Consider the following 26,368-nt stretch of genomic DNA (forward strand, 5'->3'; position numbering starts at 1 on the left):
ATGCTTTCTGAAAGTCGGAAAAACAGCCATTTTATATCTTTATTTTTATTTATCATAAAAATATCTTTATTTTTATGCATTTAAAGTATTCTCCACAATTAATCTTAACATTAATATTTAGTGCACAGTACTCCCACCTCTTTTGAATCCTGCTTGTCTTTCTGTAAATATCATCATTAGTGCTTTTCCCATATGACTCATTAAAGCAACTGTTCTATAGTTTTTGCAGTGCATTTAGCTGCCTTTCTTGTTGATCTTGTCCATTTTCTTTTTGGTACCTTCTCGTTGTCTCATGCAATATTACATGACCAGTGGAATTCATCTGTCATTGCTTTCCACCATATTTCAGCATCTCCCCAGTGATCTCATCATTCCCAGAGCATTTATGGTTCTTCAGTTAACATTCTTGCATTGTTCCTGTTGATTTATCTCTTTATTCTCTTGTTCTAACCACCTTCTTCACTTCATTGCATTTTGTTTTATACTGTTCTTCCATTCCTACAGAAATATCTCTCCTAATCATTAGTGCTCTTTTTTTCTTGGATTAACTTTAATGCTTCTTGTGAGATTCACTGCATTGATTTATCTCTTCTGATCATCTTCTTAACTTCACGCATTTTGTTTTATACTGTTCTTCCATTCCCACAGAAATATCTTTACTAATCTTTAGTGTTCTTTTTTTCTTGGATTAATTTTAATGTCTCTTTAAAGTCACAGAAGGAGTGATGACTTCTTTGGCTTCCCTGTCTCTGGGACTGTTTATTCCACTGCAGATAACACTTTGTTATTTGTATCTTTGGATTCCTTTTTTTGTGATGGATTTCAGTTTTTCCTACAGCACTTTCCTGTATGCTTTCCCTGTGATTTCTTTACTCAGCATTCTGATATCTCTCTGACTCCGAAACTGTGCCTTCACTTGTCATTTGAGTTTCAACTTGATATTGGCAATCTCTAAGCTATGACCTGATTCCATGTCTGCCCCTTGAAATGTTTGACACAGCTGACTGATGCAATCCAGCTCTTGCTTATGAATATCATGTCTAGCATGTTCTTCATTCTTCCATCAGGTGATCACATCCACTTTTTTTTTTGCCATCCTTTTGCTCAAATTTTGTGTTGCAAATTACTATGTCATTTTTCAAGGCAAACTCAAGCACTCTTTCTCCTCTTTCATTGCTTTCCCCACATCCATATTTGGCCATTATTCTTTACCACCCCTCATTGTCCATTCCAATCTCCTTCAATAATGGTATATCTTTTTTTGGTACTGACTTCGAGATTACTTCCGAGTTGCTATAGATAGTTCTTCTTCAGTACTTTCTGAGGTGGGGGGATAGATCTAGGACAGCTGTGATGTTAAATGGTTTTTCTTCAAATATTGCCATTATTATTCTTTCATTTACCTATTCATATCATAATAATGCTTCTCTTCCTCTTTCATTGAGAAGAAATCCAATTGCTGCTTCATGTTTTGTACTATTGCCAGATCAAATGATTCACCTTTCATCTCTCTTGATTTTGTCCAGAGCATCTCCACTATTCCAAAGATGTTATATTGGTATCATTCCATCTCTGCAAAGAAAATCTAGCTTCCTAGGAGCCCATAAAATATGGACATTTCATGTTCCTGCTGATAACATATCTCTTGCCAGTTTTATTTTTATTGCATTTCTTTCAATATCTTACTTGTTGATCCAACCCCGATTTCTCAGCTTGGTATGCAGACCTTGCTTATTCAGGTGACCTCCATACCAGCATGGTGTACGTTCTCATTGTACTTTCCTATTACACCAGATTTCAATCATGTTTTACTTTTACAGTCAGCACATTGATATTCATCTGACCAACTGTAATGGCTTGTTCAACATCTGTTTCTCCTAACATGGGTAGCAGATGCTTATAGTTCCATCATCTTAATTCAATGTGGTCATATAGTCATTTGCAGGGATGAAAAAGGAAAATTGATTATCTTTGGCTATGATGATATAAAAGAAACTGAGGCCTTTTCTCTCTCTCTGTCTCTCTCTCTCTCTCTCTCTCTCTCACACACACACACACACACACACACACACACACACACACACACACACACACACACACACACAATCTATCAATCCATTGTACTTTCCTATTACACCAGATTTCAATCATGTTTTACTTTTACAGTCAGCACATTGATATTCATCTGACCAACTGTAATGGCTTGTTCAACATCTGTTTCTCCTAACATGGGTAACAGATGCTTATAGTTCCATCATCTTAATTCAATGTGGTCATATAGTCATTTGCAGGGATGAAAAAGGAAAATTGATTATCTTTGGCTATGATGATATAAAAGAAACTGAGGCCTTTTCTCTCTCTCTCTCTCTCTCTCTGTCTCTCACACACACACACACACACACACATACTATCTATCAATCCATGTGTCTTTTCTTTCTCCTAATACTATCAGGCTCTCTTGCATCCCTATACTAACTACTCTAGGCTTATGATGAGCACCCCTTTACTTTTTTCACCTCAATAAAGGTTGAAATTGGTCTGGGTAGTGACCCTTTCCATAATGCATAGCATTATATATGTCCGCATGGATATGTGCTTTGCATTATGGGATACTAAGGCAAGTGATAGGAAGTCATTAGCTTCTATATACAAGTTGCCCAGTCCTGAAGTTACTTCAGGTGCAAACTTTGTTTACACTTGGATAAAGGATTAAACTAAGAATATAATTTCTTGGTATCTTTAATTTATGGTAACAGATGTTGTTTGCAGCCACCCACTATGGATCAGACACTTCTTGCCTATTGGTCGATGGAAAGTATTTCATTTCCTTCCTACCACTCATATCTGGACAGGACCTCTGCAACCTATTACTTTTTATTCTTGCAGTGACTTCATTCCAAAATGCTAATATGGATGTGCCTTATAATACATCACATGCTGCATCAGTTGTCATGCAGAATAATCAGAACTGGGTTCAGGTCTTTGTCAGAGGGTCCTGTTCAAGAAGTATATTACAGTCTCCAACAAAAGCCAATGATATTATGACTGAGGATACAGAAGGTATAGGATTAATCTTAGAGGGTAATTTTACATAGATACATGGAATGTTCAGGGTCTGCAGATGGGTACATTTGATAACTTTCTGTAAAGAGATGGAGAGGTATAAAATTGCCATTATGGGAATTACAGAAACCAGATGGAATGGAGAAGGTCGCTTCAAAAGACAGGATGATAAGCTAGTTGTTTATTCAGGATGTGACTCAAAGCATCACGGGGTAGCTGTGATACTAAAGACAGTTCAGTCAAGAACCCTTCTTGGTTATAATCCTATTAATGATAGGATACTTTGTATTAGACCTAAGGTTCCCACTAATGTGTCAATCGTGGTAGTTTATGCACCCCATGGATTGGCCTGATGAAGAGAGTGAGGAATTCAATGAAAACTTACAGATTGTTTTATACTGCCTACCAAGCAGAGATGTACAATACATCTTAGGGGACTTTAATGCAAAAGTGGAAAGGGTACTGTGAAACTACAGATGCAAGACCCCCCCTCGACACTTCTGCGCATGGCAGAAGAAGGTGAATCCATTCTGATAATAGGAATCAGTACATTTCATGGAATGAGTGTTTATTATTACAAGTCAGAAAATTAGTTTTTCTATTATGAAACTTCTAGTTTTTAAAGTGGAACTATTTTGCTTGTACAACAGTTGGAAGTTGGAAAATTTTACGTATAAAGCACTTGATTTCATATGTTAGTGACAAATTTGTACATCACCTTATTCCTTTCTCCCCTTCAACATGAATTTACTCTTCTAGGCAATCTGCCGACAGCTCTCGCTTCTGTGGTCGGATAGTATGAGAGTTATGCCTGCATGTGCCAACTTTGGTCTGGGTGAATGTAACACTTGTGGTGAAAGACTTTTGGAATTTGCCCATGCTAACAAACCTATACTTGGACATCTTACATTGATAGGTCACAGCACCAAATTGATGTGCATACTTCTCCTAGAGCAGACTGTGGAATCAGCTAGTAAGAGCCAAAGTAAGACTAAGACTCCAAAACCTTCCAAGTCAGGCACATCCCACTAGACTGGATGTCAGGGTAATTCCTGGTGGGTTCACAGAAGAAACATCAACTCGGTTGGATGATTTTTTGGACACTAGTGAGGAGAGCTCACTAGAAATGCTTGGGAAAGGAGTCAAGGTTATAATACAGAATATACAGCCGAGAAGTATCTCAGTCCCATAAGAAGACCAAGGGACCCATGGATATCTGATTCAAAATGGGATCTAAATCGAAAGAAGGCAGTTGGAAAAACAAAGAGACACAGGGACTGAAAAATATAAGAAATTACACAGAGAAGTTAGAAGATCCATCAGGCAGGACACATAAAAGTTTTATAATAATAAATGTGAAGAGAGATATAGTTCCAGATGAGGAAGCAAAGGGTGTTTTGTTTAGTTTGTGACCTAAAGCACAAGTTTAAGTCCAAATTTAATGTCATCAAAGACAGGAATGGAGCAGTACTAACAGAAGAACTGGAAATCAAAAAACAGATGGAAATAATACTGTTGGAACTGTACGATAGAGAAGATAAAGAAAATTTGGAGGAGCCCTCTCAACAGGAAAATTTAGATTTGGAACCTCCTCCACTTAGTCATGAGGCTGAAAGAGCAGTTAAACTGCTAACTAGCAATAAGGCCCTGGGTGCAGATGGAATATCAACGGAGCATTAATTAAGGCTACAGGGAATAGAGAGATAAGAGTGTTTCATAGATTCATTAGAAGGATGAGAGACAGGATTATGGTCTAGAGACTCGAAGAAGTCGGTTTTCGTACCACTATATAAGTAGGGATATATGAAGGATTTCAAGAACTATAGAACTATTAGTTTAATATCTCACGCAAGCAAGATTTTTATTAAAGATCTTTCTAAATAGGATTGAGACCAAAGTTGAGGCAGAGATGCCTGAGGAACAAGCAGGTTTTAGGAAAGGTAAAGGTACCAGAAATCAGATCCTTCCTTAGACAGATCATAGAAAAGCAAAAAGAATTCAAACTCCCTATAATGTATTTCATAGACTGCTCTAAAGCTCTTGACCATGTTCAGCATGTGAAACTGTGAGAAGTAATAAAAAGAATGAGTGTTCCTCAACACATTATCAGGCTGATAGCTAACTTGTACAGAGAAAAAGAAGCCACAGTAAGAACAGATGTTGGATTAACTGATTGGCTTCCAGTTGGAAAGAGAGTTAGGCAAGGATGTTACTTTCTCCTCACTTGACTGTGAGGAGGAAGCCTTGACCTTTCCTAAAACCTGCTTGTTTAGTATCTATGCTAAGGACATCATGTTTGTAACATTGGAGCCCAAAACAGGAATTAGGATAGGTGGTAGATTGATCAGTAATCAGAGATATACTGATTATACCATACTCCTCTGCAATGAAGAACTGGGACAAATTCTTGACAAAGTTAACAAAATCAGTAAGAACTGAGGATTTCAGCTCAATCCTAGCAAGACAAAGATTATGGTTCTCAAAGGAAATACAGACAGGGAAGCGCCTGAGGAACAAGTGTGCCTTAATGAAGAAAGAATAGAGGAAGTCAACAAGTTAGACTACCTGTGATCCATTATTAACTTGAAGAATTGCTGTTCAGAAGACATCAAAAGAAGATTAAGAATGGCTAAAACAACAGTCAGAGACTGTTCTAAAATCTGGAAGGATGGATCTGTCTCCACTAGAACAAAGTTGAGGATTTTGGATGCAGCTGTTTTTCCAATAGCAACATTAGTTTTAGACATGTGTTTTATTCCATTAAATTTCAACACAAATGACTACAGTATTTACTATACTACTGTACTGTACGAGGGTGGTCTGAAACGTTCTCGACCATAGATGGCAACACTATCAGCAAGATTTTATTTTTCCAAGTTGGTACATCTGTCATAAGCATCCATGTGAAATTGCAAGTCATTCTATCAAGTAGTTTGTCTTATACAACTGTCTGAAGCAAAAGTGTTGTCGGATGATACTCAATTTTATCCTTGAAATGGATAAAATTGAGTATCATGCGGTTATAAAATTCTTTGTAAAAGAAGGTTTAGTGCCAAAAGAAATTCATTCGAAGTTCACCAAAGATTATGGGCACTCTTCTCCTTTGTTTTCAACAATTAAGAAATGGGCTGCCGAGTTTAAATGTGGCCGTACCAGCCTTGAAGATGATCCACATGAAGGACTTACAAAAAGTGTAACAATACCAGAAATCATTGATCAAGTACATGATATGGTATTTGATGATTGGCGAGTCAAGGTGCACAAAATTGCTAAGACTATAGGCATTTCAAAAGAACGTGTAGCGTTTTGCATGAAGAATTGCAAATGCAAAAGCTTTGCACAGGATGGGTGCCGCGCTTGCTCACAGCAGATCAAAAACACACTCTCAGGAAAAATCTCTGAATAGTGCTTGGAGCATTTTAACAAGAATAAAACTGATTTTGTGCATCAATTTATTACTATTGATAAGACTTGGATTCGTATTGCACACCAGAATCCAAACAGCAGTCAAAACATTGGACAGAAGCCAGTTGTTCAGCACCAAAGAAGACAGTCGGTTCCATCCACAGGAAATGTCATGGCATCGGTGTTTTGGGATGCTAAAAGCATTTTGCTTATTAATTATCTTGAAAAGGGTAAAACAATAACTGGGAAATATTATTCTGAACCAGACTAGACAAAAAATTCATGAGGAAAGACCGAGTTTGCAGAAGAAAAAAATCATCTTTCATCAGGACAATGCACCTGTACACAAAGGTGTTTTGGCAATGAGAAAATTAAGGGATATGCAATATGAATTGTTGGAACATCTGCCCTATTCCCCAGATTTGGCTCCCTCTTGGATTCTAAAAATGGATTTATAATTTTTATATTGAAAACTAAAAATATTTTTCAACGTAAAAATTATAAATCCATTTTTTCATTGTTAGGCCGAAAACTTTTCAGACCACCCTCATATTTATGTATTAGAATTAAAGATGTTTAAAATTGTAGCAGCATTTTTAATGGTATGTTTTTATTTTTATTTATTTTTTTAGCATTAAGGTATAACTTACAAGACTGTACAAGCTTTGAATATTCTGTTCCTAACCCTATTTTTCCTATAAGGCCTGTTATTTTTATTGCACAAAATTCTATAATGTGGTGATTTTTAGGAACTCATATGCCACATTATATGAGAAACAATGGTATGACAAAGCTTTTCTTTCTGTTTTCTCATAAATGTTGATCTTTCTCACAGGCCCATGCCTGTGAAAAATTATTTCATTGTTAATTATTTTTTCTGTTCATTTCAATTATTCAGTTCAAATGAAGTACAAGGGTGGTCTGAAAAAGTTCTCGGCCTAACAATGAAAAAAAACCGGATTTATAATTTCAAAATTATTTTTATTTTTCAACATAATCTCTCTTAAGACAAATACATTTATTCCAGCGATTCTCCTTCCCTGTAGTGGTTCTCAGTAAGATCTGCAAAATACCCTTTTACAGCTGCAATCCCCTCTTGATTCGAAGAAAAATGCTAACCAGCAAGGAAGAGTTTTAGTTTTGGGAAGAGATAAAAGTCATAGGGAGCCAAATAATGGGGAATAGGGTGGATGTTCCAACAATTTATAGTGCAGATCCCTTAATTTTCTCATTGCCAAAACACCTTTGTGTACAGGTGCATTGTCCTGATGAAAGATGATTTTTTTCATCTAGTCTGGTTAAAAGATCGGAATAATATTCTCCGGTTATTGTTTTACATTTTGCAAGATAATTTATAAACAAAATGCCTTTAGCATCCCAAAACACCAATGCCATGACCTTTCCTGCTGATGGAACCAACTTTTGTCTTCTTTGGCACTGAACAACCAGCTTTACATCTCTTTTGACTGCTGTTTGGATTCTGGTGTGTAATGGTGAATCCAAGTCTCATCCATAGTAATAAATCAATGTACAAAATCAGTTTTGTTATTGTTAAAGCTCTCCAACCACTGTTCAGAGATTTTCATGTGAGTGCGTTTTTGATCTGCTGTGAGTGAGCAAGGCACCCATCTTGCGCAAAGCTTTTTCATTTGCAATTCTTCATGCAAAATACACATTCTTTTGAAATGCCTATAGGCTCAGTAATTTTACAAGCTTTGACTCGACGGTCATCCAATACAATATCATGTACTCGATCAATGAATTTCGGTGTTGTTACACTTTTTGTAGTTTAAGTCCTTCACGTGGATCATCTTCAAGGCTGGTACGACCATGTTTAAACTCGGTAGACCATTTCTTAATTATCGAAAATGAAGGAGAAGAGCGCCCATAAACTTTTATGAACCTCGAATGAATTTCTTTTGCAATTAAACCTTCTTTTACAAAGAATTTTATAACTACACGATACTCAATTTTATCCATTTCAAGGGATATCAACAACACTTTGCTTCACACAGCTGTATAAGACAAACTACTTGATAGAATGACTTGCAGTTTCACATGGATGCTTATGATAGATGTACCAACTTAGAAAAAAAAAAAATCTTGCTTATGGTGTTGCCATCTATGGTCGAGGCCAAGAACTTTTCAGACGACCCTCATACATTATAAATGGGGTATGTTTGTTTGTAGTCATTCTTTTACATGTAAGTTCTCCTTCTACTTACATATCTGGTATCAGTAACTGAACCTCCCAGTTATTTTATTTCCAAATTTTGTATGCATCTATTTCAAAATGTGTTTTCCATGTGTTGATTGCATCTGTAATACAGTTGGAAAAACAACAGGGCACATGCTCTTTGATAAGACTTGGATTCAAATCTTTATATAAGTTTTTTCAATTGTAGATTATCTAGCCTCATTCAGAGGTAACAGGATTTTTCCTTCCAGAAGCTTGGGCTTTTACTTCCGTAAAATGGGAAACTGACCAAACACAGTTAGCAGATAATAATAAATTATGCTTGACTAATCATATATTCAACAATACACAATTGACTAGTAGATTCTTGATACTAAAGTGCATTTCACACTCAAAAGAGTGTGAAACATGTTGCCATTTTAGCAGTAGTTGTTAGATTTGGCAATTTTATATTTCAGACCTATAATTCTCAGTATAGTTATTACTTTTGAACAATATTATGCATACTGTAAGAGCTATATTACTTATACTGTAAACAATACTTCTCACCTCTTGACCCTTTTATAAATCTGAGATCTCCCTGACCTTAGAATATTGGTCTCACATTTGGGATGATTCACCCAGGACTTCCCGAATGCTGGTTTATATACAGAATAGAGCTATTCAATGGCAATGTGCAGGTCATACTGCAAGATGTAATATGTAATACTTAAAAATGGACAAAATTGATATGTGAATGGTATCCCAGAGATGGAAGGAGAACTATATGAAGACCAAAGAAATGGTAAGAAGATGAGAGTAAAGAGATGACTGGAACTTAGTGGCATTGTAAAGCTCAAGATTTCTGAAGTCCTTCACAGAAAGATTTCAGAAAAGACCTTCATCCAGCAGTGGATGAAGAAAATGGCTGAATGAATGAAAGAATGTTGAGTATATTTAATAATGTTTCCAAATTGTAGGACCACACATATAGAAGGCAAATAAGGGTTTTTTCCATCATGGTGTATTAATCGGTTTGATGATCTTAAGAAAAAATAAATGAATGATCTCGTGTTACAAATGTTATGGCTTTAGTTAGTTGTAATGGATTTTACTAGATGTCAAAGATGCCTGTGTTCTTTAAATAATCATCATCACCATCATCATGCGTATCAAGGATTTAGGCCTCGCATGGCCTATTCCGGCCTTAGAAGTCATCGTTGAATCGTTTAAGAGGACGTCCTGGTTTTCTTTTTCCTAACGGCTTGTACTTTAAGGCTTGTTTTGGTAATCATTCTGTTTTCATTCTTTGAACGTGTTCCATCCATTTATGTTTATATTTTTTAATTTTTTCTATTACTGGTTCTTGGTTTAATTCTTTCATAATTTCTTCGTTTCTTTTGTGATCAAATAGGGTATACTTTGCAGTTTTTCTCATAAACTTCATTTCTGCTGTTGTTAATCTTTGTTTGTCTTTTTGTTTTATTGTCCAGATTTCACTTCCATACATTAAGACTGGTAGGGCTAATGTATTGTATGCTTTTAGTCTGGTTTGTTTTTGAACTAGGTTGGTTTAAATATAGAGTTTATTACACCTGTTATTTTTAAATATTTTGCAATTTTTACGTTTATATCTTTTTCATTTTCATATGTGATCATACATCCTAGGTAGTAAATGAATTCACCTGTTCTAAGATCTTGTTATCTATTACTATTTTAGTTCTTGATGGATCTTGTCCATTAAAGGCCATAGTTTTTGATTTTTATGTTGATATTATCATACTATAATCTTTGGATATCTCATTTAGATCTAAAATAGCTTTCTGTAAGTTATCTTCAGAATTTGTAATTATTATTTGGTCGTCGGCAAAGAGGAGAGTGTTTAAGTTTACTGTAGGAGAAAGTTTAATTCCTTGATGTAAGTTTTTATTCCATTTTATTATTATTTCATTTAAGTAGGGGACATCCCTGTTGGACCACTTGGTTTATCTCTCTCGTATATGATAGCTCGTGATTTAATCTTATTTGTATTTGATTATTTTCATATATACTTGTGATAGCTTTTAGGATATTATTTGGTATTTGTCTTTCTTTTAATATGTTAAATAATATGTTTCTTTTAACTTTGTCAAATGCTTTTTCAAACTCAATAAATGCAATATGTGTTTCTAAATTGTATTCTCTTCTTTTCTCTATTATTAATTTTAGGCAAAAGGCTGGGTCTATACATGATCATCCTTTTCTAAATCCATTCTGTACTTCTAAAATAAAGTTTTCGGAATATTTCATTAGTTGGCTATTTAAGATTCTGCTATATATTTTGTAACAGGAATTTAGTATACTGATACCTCTATAGTTTTTAGGGTCATCTCTATTACCTTTTTTAAAGATAGGAATCACAATTGCTTTTTTCCATTCTATTGGGGGGATACCAGTTGAGTAAATTTTATTTAAAAATAATAAGAGTCTTTCTTTGAATCTTGTTCCTGCGTATTTCATTAGTTTGCTATTTAATTTCATTAGTTTGCTATTTAAGATTCTGCTATATATTTTGTAACAGGAATTTAGTATACTGATACCTCTATAGTTTTTAGGGTCATCTCTATTACCTTTTTTAAAGATAGGAATCACAATTGCTTTTTTCCATTCTATTGGGGGGGATACCAGTTGAGTAAATTTTATTTAAAAATAATAAGAGTCTTTCTTTGAATCTTGTTCCTGCGTATTTATATAGTTCTGAACCTAGCTTATCTTCTCCAGGTGATTTTCGTTTCGTGTTTCTTTCAGGCTGATTTCTAATTCTTCTTTAGTTATTTTCTTTTCATTTTCGTTAATTGTTTGCCAGTTATCTTTTTTAAAATATTTGTCAGTCCACAGTTCTGCGTAGTAATTTAGAAATTCTTCTAATTTCAATTCAGTGTTTATTTTTGTTTTCTTTGGTATCTGCATTTAAGTGTTTTTTAATCTTATATACATTGGGTCTTATTTTATATAAATCATGTTCTAAATTAGAAAGAAATTTGTTCCATGATTCTCTATGTCTTTTTCTGACTTCTCTTTTAGCTATGGCTCTTATTCTTTTATATTCTATTTCATCTTCTAATCTTTTACTGCTTAACCATTTGTGGTAGGCTTCTTTTTTCTTTTTGATTATTTGCTTGTATCATCCCAGATCTTCAGTTTTTTCCTTTTATTGAATTTTTTTGCCTTTCCTAATCTTTCATTTGCCGCTGCATTTAGTATTGTTTTTATATTAAGCCATTCTATTTCTATTTCTTCATTTTGTTTTATTTTATCTGGATATTGGTTAATTCTTTGTTTATATAGCCATTGTACATTTGTGTTATTCTATAGTCTAGTTTTATAAACAAAGTTTCAATTTTTCTTTCTGTTCATGTTACTTGTAGCCATTTAGGTGGCAATCTTAATTTTATTTTAACAAGGAAGTGGTCACTGCTTATTTCATATCCTCTGTTAACTCTAACATCTAGTGAAAATTTTAATGTCTTTTCATTTAATATAAAGTAATCTAATATTGATTTCCATCCTCTTGATGCCCAAGTATATTTATATGTCTTTATGTTTATAGAAGGAATTCATTATTTTTAGGTTACTATAAACTACAAAGTCAATCAATTTTTTACCATTCCTGTTTAGAGTATGTTCTCCATGTATTCCTATATTATTATTAATTTTCGTGTTTCCAATTCTTGCATTTAAGTCTCCTGCTAAAATTACGTAATCATTTTTATTTATTTTATTATATGTGTTTTGTAGCTGATTATAAAAATCAATATTATCCTTTTCTCTTCCCTCTTCTGGGGCATATACATCAATTATTGTTAAATAGCCTCTATCTATTTTTATTCTAGCTTCTATTATTCTTTCATTCCATAATTTATAATGTTTTAACTGTTTTGAAAGGGAGTTATGAATCCAAATCAAGACTCCTGCTTGTGCTCTTTGGTCTCTGTCAACTCCACTGTTTATGACATTCAAATTTTCGGTTCTCATAGTTCCTTTTAATTTCTTTTTTGTGTCAATGATTACTGCTATTTTAAAATTTCTTTCATTTAATAATTGGTTAATTCTATTTCTTTATATGCTATTCCTCTTACGTTCCAGTTTGCTATGTGTATTATATTTTGTCGTTTCCATTTTTGTTTTACCTTTTCCATTCCAGGGTTGTTTCCTATAGATTCAATCCGATTATCTTTTTCTGTCAGCTTACAAGTAGGATTATGTTCTCCATGTCAGGGGACTAGCCTGACGATGGAATAGTTCAGTGGTAGGGCTGCTACTTTAAGGCTACTGAACTAGCCTTCTTCCAAATTTAAACCCATAGCAGGAATACCATATATTGAAGGGGAAAGAGTAGATTATAGAAAATTCTAGTAAGGTTTATAGAGAGTTCTTTAAATAATAATAATTAAAAAGTTAATTATTTAACATTTTGAATGCAGGAGAAAATTTATTGGAAAACTAATGAAAATATTCATGACTGCCAAACTTTACACAGTACATAGAAAAAATATTAGTGGAATAAAAAATACTTAAAAGGCCTATAGTAAAAAGAAAATATTAATACAGTGGTACCTTGAGATACGAGTGCCCCAACATACGAGTTTTTTGAGATACGAGTCGTCACTAGGTCAATTTTTTGCCTTAAGTTACGAGCCAGAATTTGAGATACAAGCCTGCTTCGGTGACGCCACAACCACCACGCTGCTCAGATTCCCGAGTCTTGCGCGTCGTTCAGTTCACTCATTCATTCGTTCTGTCGTGTTGAGTTATAATTTTTTTTTTGTTTTTTTTTTTGTATGTACAGTTATTTAGCTAATTTTTTTCGTATAACCATGAGTCCAAAGAAGGTGAGTGTAAAGAACAGTGGTGAAAAAAGGAAAAAGGTGATATCCATGGAATTAAAGCATGAGATAATAGACAAACATAAGCAAGGCGTAAGAGTAATAGACTTGGCAATGCAGTACGATCGCACTACTTCTACGATATATACTATTCTGAAGCAGAAGGATTCGATAAAGGCTATAACTCCAGCTAAGGGCGGTAAAATTATTTCAAAGCTACGCAACTCTGTCCATGAAAAGATGGAGAACCTGCTGATTTTTTGATTGACAGGGAAGCAACTCGCAGGAGACACTGTGACAGAGACTATAATTTGCGAGAAGTCACGAGCCATTTACGCAGATTTGCTGCAGCAGACCCCAGATACTTCAGCACAGGAAGCTTCACAAGAGTAGTTCAAAGCCAGTCGTGGGTGGTTCGAAAATTTCCGAAAAAGGACCGCCATTCACTCCGTTGTCAGGCATGGTGAATCAGCGAGCTCTGATTCTAAAGGCAGCTGAGGAATTTGTAAAAAACCTTTGCTGAATTGATCGAAGCCAAAGGATACGTCCCCCCCCCCCCCCCAACAAGTTTTCAATTGTGACGAGACAGGGCTCTTCTCGAAGAAGATGCCAAGCAAAACTTACATAATGGCAGAAGAAAAGAAGATGCCAGGTCACAAGCCCATGAAGGATTTGTGTGCAAATGCGAGTGGCGACTGCAATATCAAGCTGCTGCTCGTATACCACTCAGAAAACCCCAGAGCCTTCAAGACATATAAAGTTTAAAAGAAAAACTGCAGGTTATGTGGATGGCAAACCTAAAGGATGGGTTACAGGCAGTTTTTCGTGCAGTTGGTCAACTTGGTCTTTTGTCCTGCCATTAAGGAATACCTCGAGGTCAATGACTTACCCCTGCCTACCCACCGAACCTTGAGGACGAAATCCTCGAGGAGTTCAGCTTTATAAAGGTTCTCTACTTTCCACCCAACACCACCCCTATCCTACAGCCCATGGACCAACAGGTGATCTCCAATTTCAAGAAACTTTTTACCAAACACATATTTCAACGCTGCTTTGCTACGGAGAGCGCAAACCTCACCCTTCGAGAGTTCTGGAAGGACCACTACAATTTTGTCATATGCCTCAAAATTATTGATATGGCCTGGCAGGGTGTTACAAAAAGGACCTTGACCTCTGCATGGAAAAATCTGTGGCCTGAACAGGAAGTGCTGGAGGAGATTGTGTCCCTCAGAAAGTCCATGGGCCTGGAAGTGGATGAGGGAGACATCAAAGAACTGACGATGGAGGAGTTGACGGAACTACACACGCAGCAACATACGGAGGTTCTGCAGGAGATTGGTACAACCACAGAGGAGGTTATCTCTTCAAGTGAGATAAAGAAAGTGTTAGCAATGTGGGAAAAAGTTTCGGACTTTATGGAAAAGAAACACCCTGAAAAAGTTGCAACTGGTCATGCAGCAGTGCTATTTAATGACACTTGCCTAACTCATTTCAGAAACATTCTAAAAGGGAGGAAGAAACAAAGCTCCTTGGACAGGTTTCTATTGAAATGTCCTGCGGATGAAAGTGACGAAAGCGTGGTAAAAAAGAAAAAAACTAGTGAAGAAGAAACTTAAGTTAAGCAAAAGTGAAGTGAAAGAAAAAATTAATACCATACGCTAATCGGCTCAGCCAACATTTGTTTATTTCTTTAGATTCTCTTTTACATGTATGTATGTATTTATTTGGTTTTATTTTGTTTGTATACAATATTTGTTCATTATAAATACATTATTATAACAAAATTGGAGTGGTTTTGGGGGGGGCTGGTACAAATTAATCTCATTTTAATTAATTTCAATGGGGAAAACTGATTTGAGATATGAGCAATTTGACTTACGAGCACGGTCATGGAATGAATTAAACTCGTATCTCAAGGTACCACTGTACTTATAATTTTATTGAATTGGAGCTCTCTTATTTTTTGATAGTGTTCACAGAATGAATTGATAAAACATTAATCTGAAATTCAAAGTAATGTTGTATTTAATCATAGGATGAATTTTTTTATGATATTATTAAGAGAGACCTCTAAGGATTTAGGGCCTCATTGAGGAAGGCCACATGTTACCTGCATCATCTGTCATACCTGTCCTTGAATTCACACTACTTACACACACAACATCCATTGGCAGTTCATTCCAGTCGTACACTACTGTTACATCCTGAATGAAGAACTTTTAAAAAGAAACAATTCATTCAGGATTTAACAAGTCAGAAAAATCAGCTGAGAGAAAAAAACTTGTACTCGAGCAGAAGAAATAAAGTACTAACTGTAAATAGAAATAGAATTACCTCCTTTTAGTAGAATTGTAATACCATGTAAATAACTTTGTGTATAAATTAGTATTATATGAATGCATCATGTATACAATGAATGGGTAAATTAGATGTAAACAATAGTCCAAAGGTCACAGGCGGGCCTGAGGCATTGGCAATCTTGGAAAGTGACGCACATTCGTTTCCCGGAAGACGCTGCTAGAGATCACACAGTGTGCCGAAATTCCCACGGATGAAAGAATAGTGGGTGGGAAAAGATCGCAGAAAGTAAGAGGACGCTATCGCAGCTAGTGAGAGGGTGTTAAAATGGAAGGAAGTGAAGGGAGAATAAAAAGGGTTTGCACCCCTTTCTCGAGGCTTTTTTTTGCCTATTTTGCTGGATGATAATTCGACTTCTCCTGTGGACCGGAAGTTCCTGATGATGTTTCTTGGTGATAGTACGATATCGGACATGCACATTTCCCTTCAATGTCTGAATTTCTGGCTGGTGCTAAAGTATGAGATGTCTTCACTCCTTTGTTGAAAGTTCCGACGGAATAATATCGTGGACGTATCCTCTCAACCGGCAGTAGTAACAAGGATGGCCCAAAACAGATCCAGAATAGACGCAGGAACAACGCCAGGTGCAGAGCATAGCTTAATCTGATGACCATAGTGACCCACCATGTGGACACAGGCTTATGGAAATATTGAGAGGTAATTCAAACAAAGAAGGACAGTTCAGACGGACCTGGAGATCCTGCCCCAAGAAATGGTAAAGTACAGATTTTGTTGTATAATTACCCAGTCAATAAAAGGGAAAGATCATTGTAGTGTAATAATTGAGTATGGACAGTATTTAAGAACTTTAAGTGATTATTTAGCAGTGGCTAATGTCCATAAGACAAATAGATGATTGTGACTAGTTTAATGTGCAAGACTAACATAGTAGGTAGAATATTGATTAGAAGTGTATAATGTGTATATTATGTGTGTTTAATCTCTAACTTAAAAGAAGGATTTATTGTTCATGCATTAAAGTATTAATCAGTTTGATACAGTTTGATTTAGCATGTCATTGAACTAATTGAAAGTGAGATTGGCCTAAGTGTATATGTCTTTAGATTCCAATAAATATGTTTTTTCTTCTATACCCGAGTTTTGCCTGTGATATGAATCAAAACTACCACTCATAAAAATGAACCATAGTGGGGAGAATTGAAAGAAAAGTATAACATGTTGTTATAGAGGTTACGACTGCAATAATTTATGAGTTTAAGCACTAAATGGTCCCAGAAAGAAATTAGAGGATTCGTTTCTTTTAGCAAGGAATAACCTTTAGCAGTCAGGGTAAGCACATGAGTAAAATTAGGAATCGGCTAGAGATATAGAATTTGCTTTTCTTATAGAATGAACACGTAAGAAGTGATACAGATATTAGAGTCAGGGAAATTTTGTAGTCATTGTAGAGAGGTAAATTCATAAAGAAAGTAAATTATTTAAGGAAAAGTAACAACATAAAACTACTCTATGAAAGAAAAATTTAGCTCTCACCCCTTCTTGATGGCATTCATTCCCAAGTTCCAAGGTTGCCCTCGCCTTCTTTCCCCACCTTCTATAAAATGAAAAGTTACATTTACTGAAATTCTGTATAATCCTTTCAGAAGTTTTTAACTCTCAATCATATCACCTCCTCTTTCTCCTGTTTGCTAGTGTCTGCAATCTACAACAAATTCTCAATCTATCTTCATAATTGGTATTCCACAATTTCGATATCATTTTTAACCTCTCCTTTGCACTCTCCACTGCATCAGAATCACCACACGTAAATCAGGAGACCAGACTCGTGTGTGTGTGTATATATATATATATATATATATATATATATATATTACTGCAATGAGGAGTAAATTCATTTAACTGCATGATCAAATTATTCACTTGGGCATGATATGAATTACTTATGCAATGGTGGGATGCTTACTGAGCAAGGCAATCTGTATTTGATTGTGCACTTTTTTATGGCAATAATATAAATGAAATTTGTCTATTTCTTTGTGATGTACATTTATTTTTCTCCTTTCATTTGCCCAAAAAAAGAAAGGGAAAGAGGGAAGCAACTTCCTTTAGTATATTTCTGAGAAATTCAATAAAAACTGCTCCTATTTCTTGAATCTTAGTGTCTTCACAGTGCAGTTGCAAGGAGGTTGTGACATTTGTCATTTCCTTGGAAAGACCTGAGTTCAAAGCTCAACCAAAAATGAAGAACCTTTATAAGGTATTTTCAACTGGGAAATGAGTTATCTTGTCCCCTTTGGGAGTATAGGGTATTCCAACCAATCCAACTCTTTAATCTTGTTTTTGTAAATCACCTGGGTAAAAAGATAATATAAGAAATCTTGAAGTTTTAAAAGATCTGTTAATGTGCATTGGCATTATTTGATATGATGTGTGTGTGTGTTCGTGCACTTGTGTGCACATTTTCCTCCCAATAGTGACCCTTCTTCTTTTTCTACTTAGCCTTTCTTTGTCCACAGCAGAACACAGGCCTCCCCTAACTTCTTCCAATTTTTTTTTTCTGTCTCCAGCCATCATTTCACTCCTTTCCATGTCTAGATATCATCTCTCCATCTTTTTCTCTGTCTACCCCTTTTCCTCTCTCTTGGTTGCTATTCCATTATCAATCTTGTCCCTCTCATCTTTTCATCTCTCATTCTCCCTACATGACCAGGCCCATCTCTATTTTGAATTTTGTGTATGTACATATTCCAATCTTTACATTCATATTTATATTTATATTTTTATATATACATATATTTACATTATGTAAATTATGTAAATATAGGTCATTGTAATGTAACATAAATTACAATATCTGTAATTTATGTTACATTACAATGACCGGAAGGTTGATCTTGTTGGCAAAATTAATTAATTCTGAGTAATACTTTTGAATAAGTCTCTATTTTGACACTGGCCACTTCTTTCCAGAAGTGATGATGTGTTGTATTAGGAGCATCTAGATGGAGTTCTTGGTTCTTCTGAGTGTTTGGTTGCTGGAATTTTTCAGACCTGATGGACACACAGAAGCAAGGATTCTATATTGGCTTGTGCTGATGCTCAGATGGCTAGGTTTTTGTCTAAGCTGAGCCGTTGTTTGCTGATCCCATTAAAGTAATGCTCTGAGATTAGGCATGCAAATTCTCTTTTTTAATGCTTTTACAAATATGTCTAGATTGGTGGAATACTTGATGTTAATGCAGTGGTCACGGTTATCCTAGTGGCTATGCACTTTGAAACCTAGGTTCGATTCCCATCAATGATGTGAGGAGCTTAAGGATCTTCTTCAGTCATAGCCAAGTTCGTCGGTCTTGGGTGTGGACAGTAGGGTTTTTCCCCCAGTTTATCTGGGTGTTTTTTCATCCCGCAAGCAGGCAAACTGGCCCCATGAACACACAGATACAGTCACGAATACTTAAGACAATCTCTCCAGCCATAGGTCTGAATTGTCAGCTATGCCAGTCCCGAGCCCGGATAAAAATAGGGGGATTGAGGTGGTACTATACATCCCCATAAAAGGGGCTCACGGCCGTTGAATCACCAAACGAAATGAAAATGAAATGAAAAATGCGATGGTTTGTCTTTTGTATTCCATTTAAATTTTTGTTACTGATAATGAAACTTAATATGTAATGATCAGAACAGCTTTCCTCTTTCTTGCATCTCTTTGGAAACTCAAGGTAAAATAGCATCATTTGGTATTGTCAGTTCAATGAAACTGCTTTCTCTGGTATTTTCAAATGATGAGATATAGCCATTGTTTAGTATGTGTAGGGGAATACGATGCTAAAATTTCTTCCAGATTTTTACTTTTATTGTTTGTGTTCTCATTAAACCATAAAAAACCAATGGACATTACTATCTATTCCAAAAATTAGGATGTGATGATGGTAAAATCCATGATGTTGTCCATTTTTTCTAAGTTGTATTTTATGATAGTCTAGATACATACTCGCAGCAAAAGTCTTAATTCCCCTGTATGTAATTTCGATAAGTACTGAGTCCTCATTGCTGAGAAATTAATATTGCCTCAATTTCATGGTTGATCATGAATATTTCAGCTCTCTTTCTTTCTGATCCTTTGGAAAATATTTTAAAATTTGCTACATATTTTGTTGTTGATGTTGTAGGGGTTCTTGTATTAATTCTAGTCCTATATATTTTTGTATTTATGAGTTCTGTTAAGTTATTTACAGCCTTGATAGAGTGTTGAAGATTTATTTGAATGCATTCCAGGGAAGCAGTGCTGTTTCTGCTAACTTTATTATTGCTTTCCGTAATCTGTTTTGAATTTTGAGCTGTCTATAATAGGTTGTATGTCAGGCAGTCTGCTTGGTGTGTTTGCAGTCATTTTTAGTTTTGGCAATTTATACAGTTCATCTTGGACTCATTTCATTGGCTCTAGCTGAACTTTTGTTCTTTGGAGCAAAATGGACATGTCTCTCTCTCACCCCCCCCCCCCCACACACACACATTCTCATATATGATGGTGGAACTTATTGCATTTAATGCATCTCAGAAAGCTTGCTTACATAGCTGCACAAAGGCAATTCTCCACAGCATTTTAATTTAATGCCAGTTTTCAGCAATTTGGTCCTCATTGTTGGATTTACTTCAATAATTTTCTCTTGTTCGTTTTTTTTTATTTGTCATAATAAATTTCAGTGTCATCTTTGTATCGTCACTGAAGAGTTCTTTGTTCTGCATGCATATTGAGTCAATTGCATGGAGTTTGCTTGACTATATTTTTTTTTTTTTTCGTTTTTTTTTCCATGTAAGAAGTTTCATGAAAATCACATTTTCAATTATGTTCTCTGAACATACTTCTCTGAAGTATGTTCAGAGAAAACTCATAAAAGCAATGTATATTACTTCTTACTGGAGTCTGTGATAATTTATTAGAATCCTCACATAGTAAGACTATGATTTTGTGTTTATAGCCCGCTGCATAATCTTCATATACAAAACAGGTGATTGTTGTGAGGCTTTTTTTTTTTTTTTTTTTTAAAAAAAAAATGCTGTTGAATGATAAACTGAGCTTTCGACATTGTTCATATCGATTTCGCTGGGCATACCAAATGTACGCCTTGGAAAATGCTTCTTACTGGGATTTGCTACTAACATGTTTTTGCATCCTTAGAGATTTCGTTATGTAGCAAGTCTATGTCGGTCTTTGCTTTGGATTCAATTAAGTCTCTTCTGTTATTAATACTTTTCTTTTTTGTGATTCCTATTTTGATTTTTCTTAGGTCTGTTTTTTCTTTTATGATATTTTTGGCTTCTTCGCTGTTTAGTTGAGCTATCAGTTTCATTATTAATTTATAGCAAGGATTGTTTTCAGGTTCATCTTTGTTTTTAGCATTGTTTTTTAATGACTTGTGAGTATAGCTGAGTAGGCTGAGCTAAGTTAGCTTGTTCCTGCTTGTTTGTAGTAGACTGTAGTTCTTTTGATACTTTTGTTTCATTTTTCATTTTATTGAATACCTTCATTAGTTTGCTCACTGTAGTTAGTATGGTCTTTGTTTAAATAATTTCTTATATTACCACTTACTTTGGCAATGTTACACAGCAAATCGAACTTTTTTGAACTGTAATTTGTTCCATGCCGCCATATTTTATACAAAATTGTAAAATAACTTTCCTATTGAACTGCTAAGTTTTCTGAGGTACAAAGTTTAAGAGAATGTACTTATGGTTTTGCTGCTTGCTCCTAGAAGTGACACTTCCATTGAATTAGACTTCAGAGAGTTGTTCCTTGTGACCTTTGTGCCTTCAAGTGGCAGCTGTGTGTGTATGTGGAGGAGTGCTATAGCAGTTTAATCCTATTATGAGAAGGACGTCTTTAAGGGTAGCTGAACAATGGATACAGTCTGACCAGCAGTATTTGGTCCATAAAGAGAGAATAAAAAAATACTTGCTTAAAACTATAATACTATGGAGTAAATTGCTCACTGTTAGAAAGAGCACTATACAAGTTATCAGTTGGTGCTAGTTACATCCATTGTTGCTGTTTGATACTGCACAAAATCAAGGTAAAAAGAGGGGCAATATGAGCCTACTCTCTGTGTGTGTGTGTGCATGCGTGTGTGCGTGCACGCATGCACTGATTATTTCAAAAAAAAGTAAGTTAAAAAACATAACAATAATTATGTTTCTGTATTTAATGTTTTAAGAAGTTTTTTTTTTTTTTTGCTGTGTTTTAGTGGCTATACTGAGAGAGAGAAGAATAGAACCTCTGTAGAAAGCTCGGTTTAGTATTCAACAGCTTTTTTTAAAAAAAAAAAAAAAAGCCTCGCAACAATCACCTATTTTGTATATGAAGATTATGCAGTGGGCTATAAAATCATAATCTTACTATGTAAGGATTTTGCACCTAATAAATTATCACAGACTCCAGTAAGAAGTAATATACATTGCTTTTGTGAGTTTGTAAGTTTTCTCTGAACATGCATAATCGAAAATGTGATTTTCATGAAACTTCTTACATGAAAAAAAAAAAAAAAAAAAAAAAAAAAAGATATCTAGTCAAGCACGCTCCAACCTAATGCATGATATACAACTCAGTATGAATGCATTAAATGTTAGCATAATCATAGTATACTGAATTGCACCTTGTAATCCAGCGATTGCTAAGACAGACTCAGTAAAATAATAATAATAATAATAATAATTGAAAAAAAGTGGAAACCTTCTCACCTTACTTCTTTTCAGCAACTAAAACTAAAACATATCAGTCAGTGTTAACATTCATTATTATAGTTTTAAAGCTATTTTGTCAAATTCTTTAACTCATTAGATATTTAACTCTATTGATTTTAAAAGTTCTTTTTGGCCTGCCACACCACATTTTATTAATGCTTTCATCAACTTCTTTTCCCATTAATGTTGTAATGTTGTAACTTTGAACTCCACAAATATTGTATCACTAAACTCAAAATATTATTATTATTATCTTAAGATCCCATGGAGTCAGAGACTCATCTAGGAGGTCCCTTTTGTAACACAGCTCATCATACCACATCTTAAACACATTCAAATTCTCTGGATACCATGCTCTCAGGTGATGCATTCCAATTATTCACAACACTCCATGAAAAAAAAAACATGCTTCTCACCCCCTTGCTCACAACCCTCCTTATATAGCTTCCAGGAATGATCTTTTTCTTCCCCAATCTACCACCATTTTATGAAAAACCTTTTTAATGTTAATCCTATAACTCCTTATCAACTTATACTTCTCTGTCATATCACCCCCCTTCCTCCTATCCACTAGACTCTGCATATTGCATCATTTCAACCTTTCTTCATATTCAACATTCCAGAGGGCAGAAACTATTTTGGTCAATTATCTCTGTACCCTCTAACAAAAATCTCTTCATCCTTTTGAAAACCAGTAAACCTGCCACACCACATAATAAAATGTGGTATGGCAGGCCAAAAAGAACTTTTAAAATCAAAAATAGTCCATATAGGACCTAATCAGAGTCTTATACAATGGAACCAGAATCTCCTTATTTCTACAAGTAAGTATCCTCCACATCATTACCAGAATTCATTGTGTTGTCCTCACAATTTTGACAATATGTCCTCTAAATTTTAGATCCTTATCCACCATCACTCCAAGATCTATTTCTTTGCCTCCAACAATATATTTCTTCACCAACAGTAAATTCTACATTCCATCTTTGTTTTCCAAATTTTGTTGTCAGCTGAATGAATCTCCCTTGATGAGTCTGCCGACTCCATGGAGGATGCAATAATAATAATAATAATATTTTGCATCATTGAACTGAAATCCCCACTCCCATGCTCATTTACTCAGTATATTCAAGTCTTCTTGTAAGACCACAACTTTGCATCATCTGCAAATAACTGTATATCCCCATTCAAATCTTCCCCAATATCATTAACATGCAGGTTAAACAGCAGTGGTCCCCCTAAAACAGCCTCCTGAGGCACACCATCAGTGACTTTCCTCTTCTGGGATATTGCACCTCCATACACAACTTGTTGATACCTATCAGACAGCCAATCTCCAATTCAATGCACTAGTGCATTAGATTGTTGGTTGCAATGCAGTATCTAATCCCTTCTGCTCTAGTTTGACCATCAACTTATGTGTTAATTTATCAAAAAACCTTTGCAAAATCTAGCTATGCTCTTGTGTATCCATCCATCCATCTAACTTGTCCAAAGCAGCTGTCACCTTATTAATAAGTAAGAATATTACTAAAACATGACCTCTTTTAGCAAATCCATGCTGTCCATCAAAGATAATACCATTGTTCTCAACCCAATTCTGGATCCTGATTCAAACACTTTAATAATACATGGGCCCGTCCAGAATTTGAAGACTAGACTTCTTGTACACAAAGAGAGAATCCCCTAGACCAATGGGCCACAATTATAGTAACTTTTTTTAATACTCATGACATGACATGACAAATGCAGAGATATATACATTAATAAATTCAGATAACATTAGCTACTCAATGGATAAATCATGTTTTACATAAATAATAACCCTTTTTTTTTAATCACCTCTGATTAAAGAAAGAAGTTCTCTTTCTCTCAGTTAACTGGCTAACAAACTGTTTTTATAAAATATATTTTAAATGATGTTACTGTATTCAAGTGCAACAAAACTGCTTATATTATAAAATCTTGATTAAAATTTGGCAAAGCAAGCAAATTACATTACAAATAAGTTTTAAGTCATATCTCTCCATATCAGTACATAGAATATGAAGAATATGTATGTTTTCTATTTACAGGTTTCATCTCTGACTCTGAATTTAATGGTATTAAGAAGAAGAAGAAGAAGAAGAAGAAAAGGAAGTCTAAAAATGGTAAAGATTCTGTAAGATCTACTAAGCAAAATGCATCAACAGTTCTAGAAATAGGTGGAAAACATGTAAATCATAAAAGATATGATAAACACTTTCAAGCTAATCTGCAACAAAAGCATAAAACACATTCCTCTATTAATAAAAAAAAATTACCTCTTGATAAAACTATGAAAAAGTTAATTTATCATAAGAATATCCTAGATTCTGTTCACACTGATAAAATGAGTAAAGGTAATGAAAACCTGAGCAGAAAAATTCATCTTATACCAAAAAAGGATTGGTATAATACAGTGAGATCTGTCAATGAGTATAAAAAGAAAACCAATATCCCAAAATCTACTGCAATAAATGATCAAATACCAAATGAGAGACAAATTCATAAATCTCTAAAATCAAAAAGTGTGCATAATAATAAACAAAATAATCAAGAGAAAAGAGCTGTGTTTTCTGACACAAAAATAAGCAACAATTATTCCAAAAATAATCACAGTTCTAAGGATAAAAATCTTGCTATCAGTGAGAAAAAAATAAAAAGGTTAACTCAGGGAGGTATACCTGTAATGATTCGATCAGAATGTGGTTCTTTAATTAATAAAAGTAAAAAGAATTCAGATGTCCATTTGGCAGGAAAATTTTTGAAATTCCATTTGAAATGTAAAGAAAAGAATAAGAGTTCACCAATTAAAAAAGATTCTTATTCAATAAACAAATCTAAAAAGAAAATTATCTTTAAGCCTCCACAATTAAATGAAGCCAAGAAGAAATTACTGAGTCCACCAGACACATCTGAAATGGAAAAAAGCAGTCCTGATTGTGTAACAGAACTAGCCATGTCAGAAGAAATAACTGAAAATAACAGTGAACATAAAATTGAAGGAGGTACCTTTGAAATTTTCAGGACTGCATCAAATTTTATTGATTCTGATTGCAAAGAAGGAACAGATGAAAGTGAAGCTTCAACTGTCAGTCTGGGAAACTCTCAACCTACATATTTTAATTTAAATTCTAGTGAGTCTAATGAAATATTAGATAAAGCTAACAAACAAGGAACTCCCATTGACATGGAGGAATAATTTTTTTTCCCTTTAGAGAGTGAATATACTAATTTTTGTTTTGTTTTTTACAACTATTCCCGAATAAGTGTTTTATATATATATATATATATGTATTGTTCTGGAGAAAGAATTGTATTTTTTTGTTTTAATTACAATTATATGTGTGTGTATATAGTTTAAAGAACTGTTTAAAACAATCACTGACTTCATTGAAATATAAAAAAAATATTGTTATATATACACACAGTATATATATATAGACAGAGATTGACTTTTACACCATATTTAAAATATATAATAAGTTAAACTGTGTTTAACTTATATCTTTATTCCTTGATAGTGTATAAGTACTTATTTACCTATATTTGTTTAGCTCTTTGTTAAATATATAAATACAGATTAATATATTTAATCTGAATTTAAATATGAGAATTTTAAAATGTTTAAAATACAATTGTTAATCTCTTTAAAGAATCCTATATATGTAATGCAAATATCAGAAAATATTTATGAATTTTATTGAAGCTTCTTTCTGTTAATTAAAAATTGTTAATTATTTACATATATGTTTGTGTTATATGTTTAAATATGTTATAT

At 34.3% G+C, this 26,368-nt stretch overlaps 1 protein-coding gene across 3 annotated transcripts in view; it reads left to right on the forward strand.

Moving 5' to 3' along the window:
- Positions 1 to 26,146, forward strand: part of LOC150107593 (uncharacterized) — a 279,745-nt gene extending 253,599 nt beyond the window's left edge. The window contains exon 12 of one of the 3 annotated variants that reach the window (XM_090391408.1): positions 24,642 to 26,146. In XM_090391408.1, the coding sequence (XP_090247534.1) occupies positions 24,642 to 25,789 (1,148 nt within the window). In that variant the 3' untranslated portion in view covers positions 25,790 to 26,146. The remainder of the gene's footprint in view (positions 1 to 24,641) is intronic. The other 2 variants (XM_090391406.1, XM_090391407.1) reach the window with 2 other exon arrangements.
- The last annotated feature ends 222 nt before the right edge of the window (positions 26,147 to 26,368 follow it).

The sequence above is a fragment of the Typopeltis vanoorti genome, chromosome 4 (genome assembly GCF_054136105.1).
Source record: "Typopeltis vanoorti isolate ZY-2024b chromosome 4, IOZ_Tvanoo_1.0, whole genome shotgun sequence".
In the NCBI taxonomy this organism is placed as follows: Eukaryota; Metazoa; Arthropoda; class Arachnida; order Uropygi; family Thelyphonidae; genus Typopeltis; species Typopeltis vanoorti.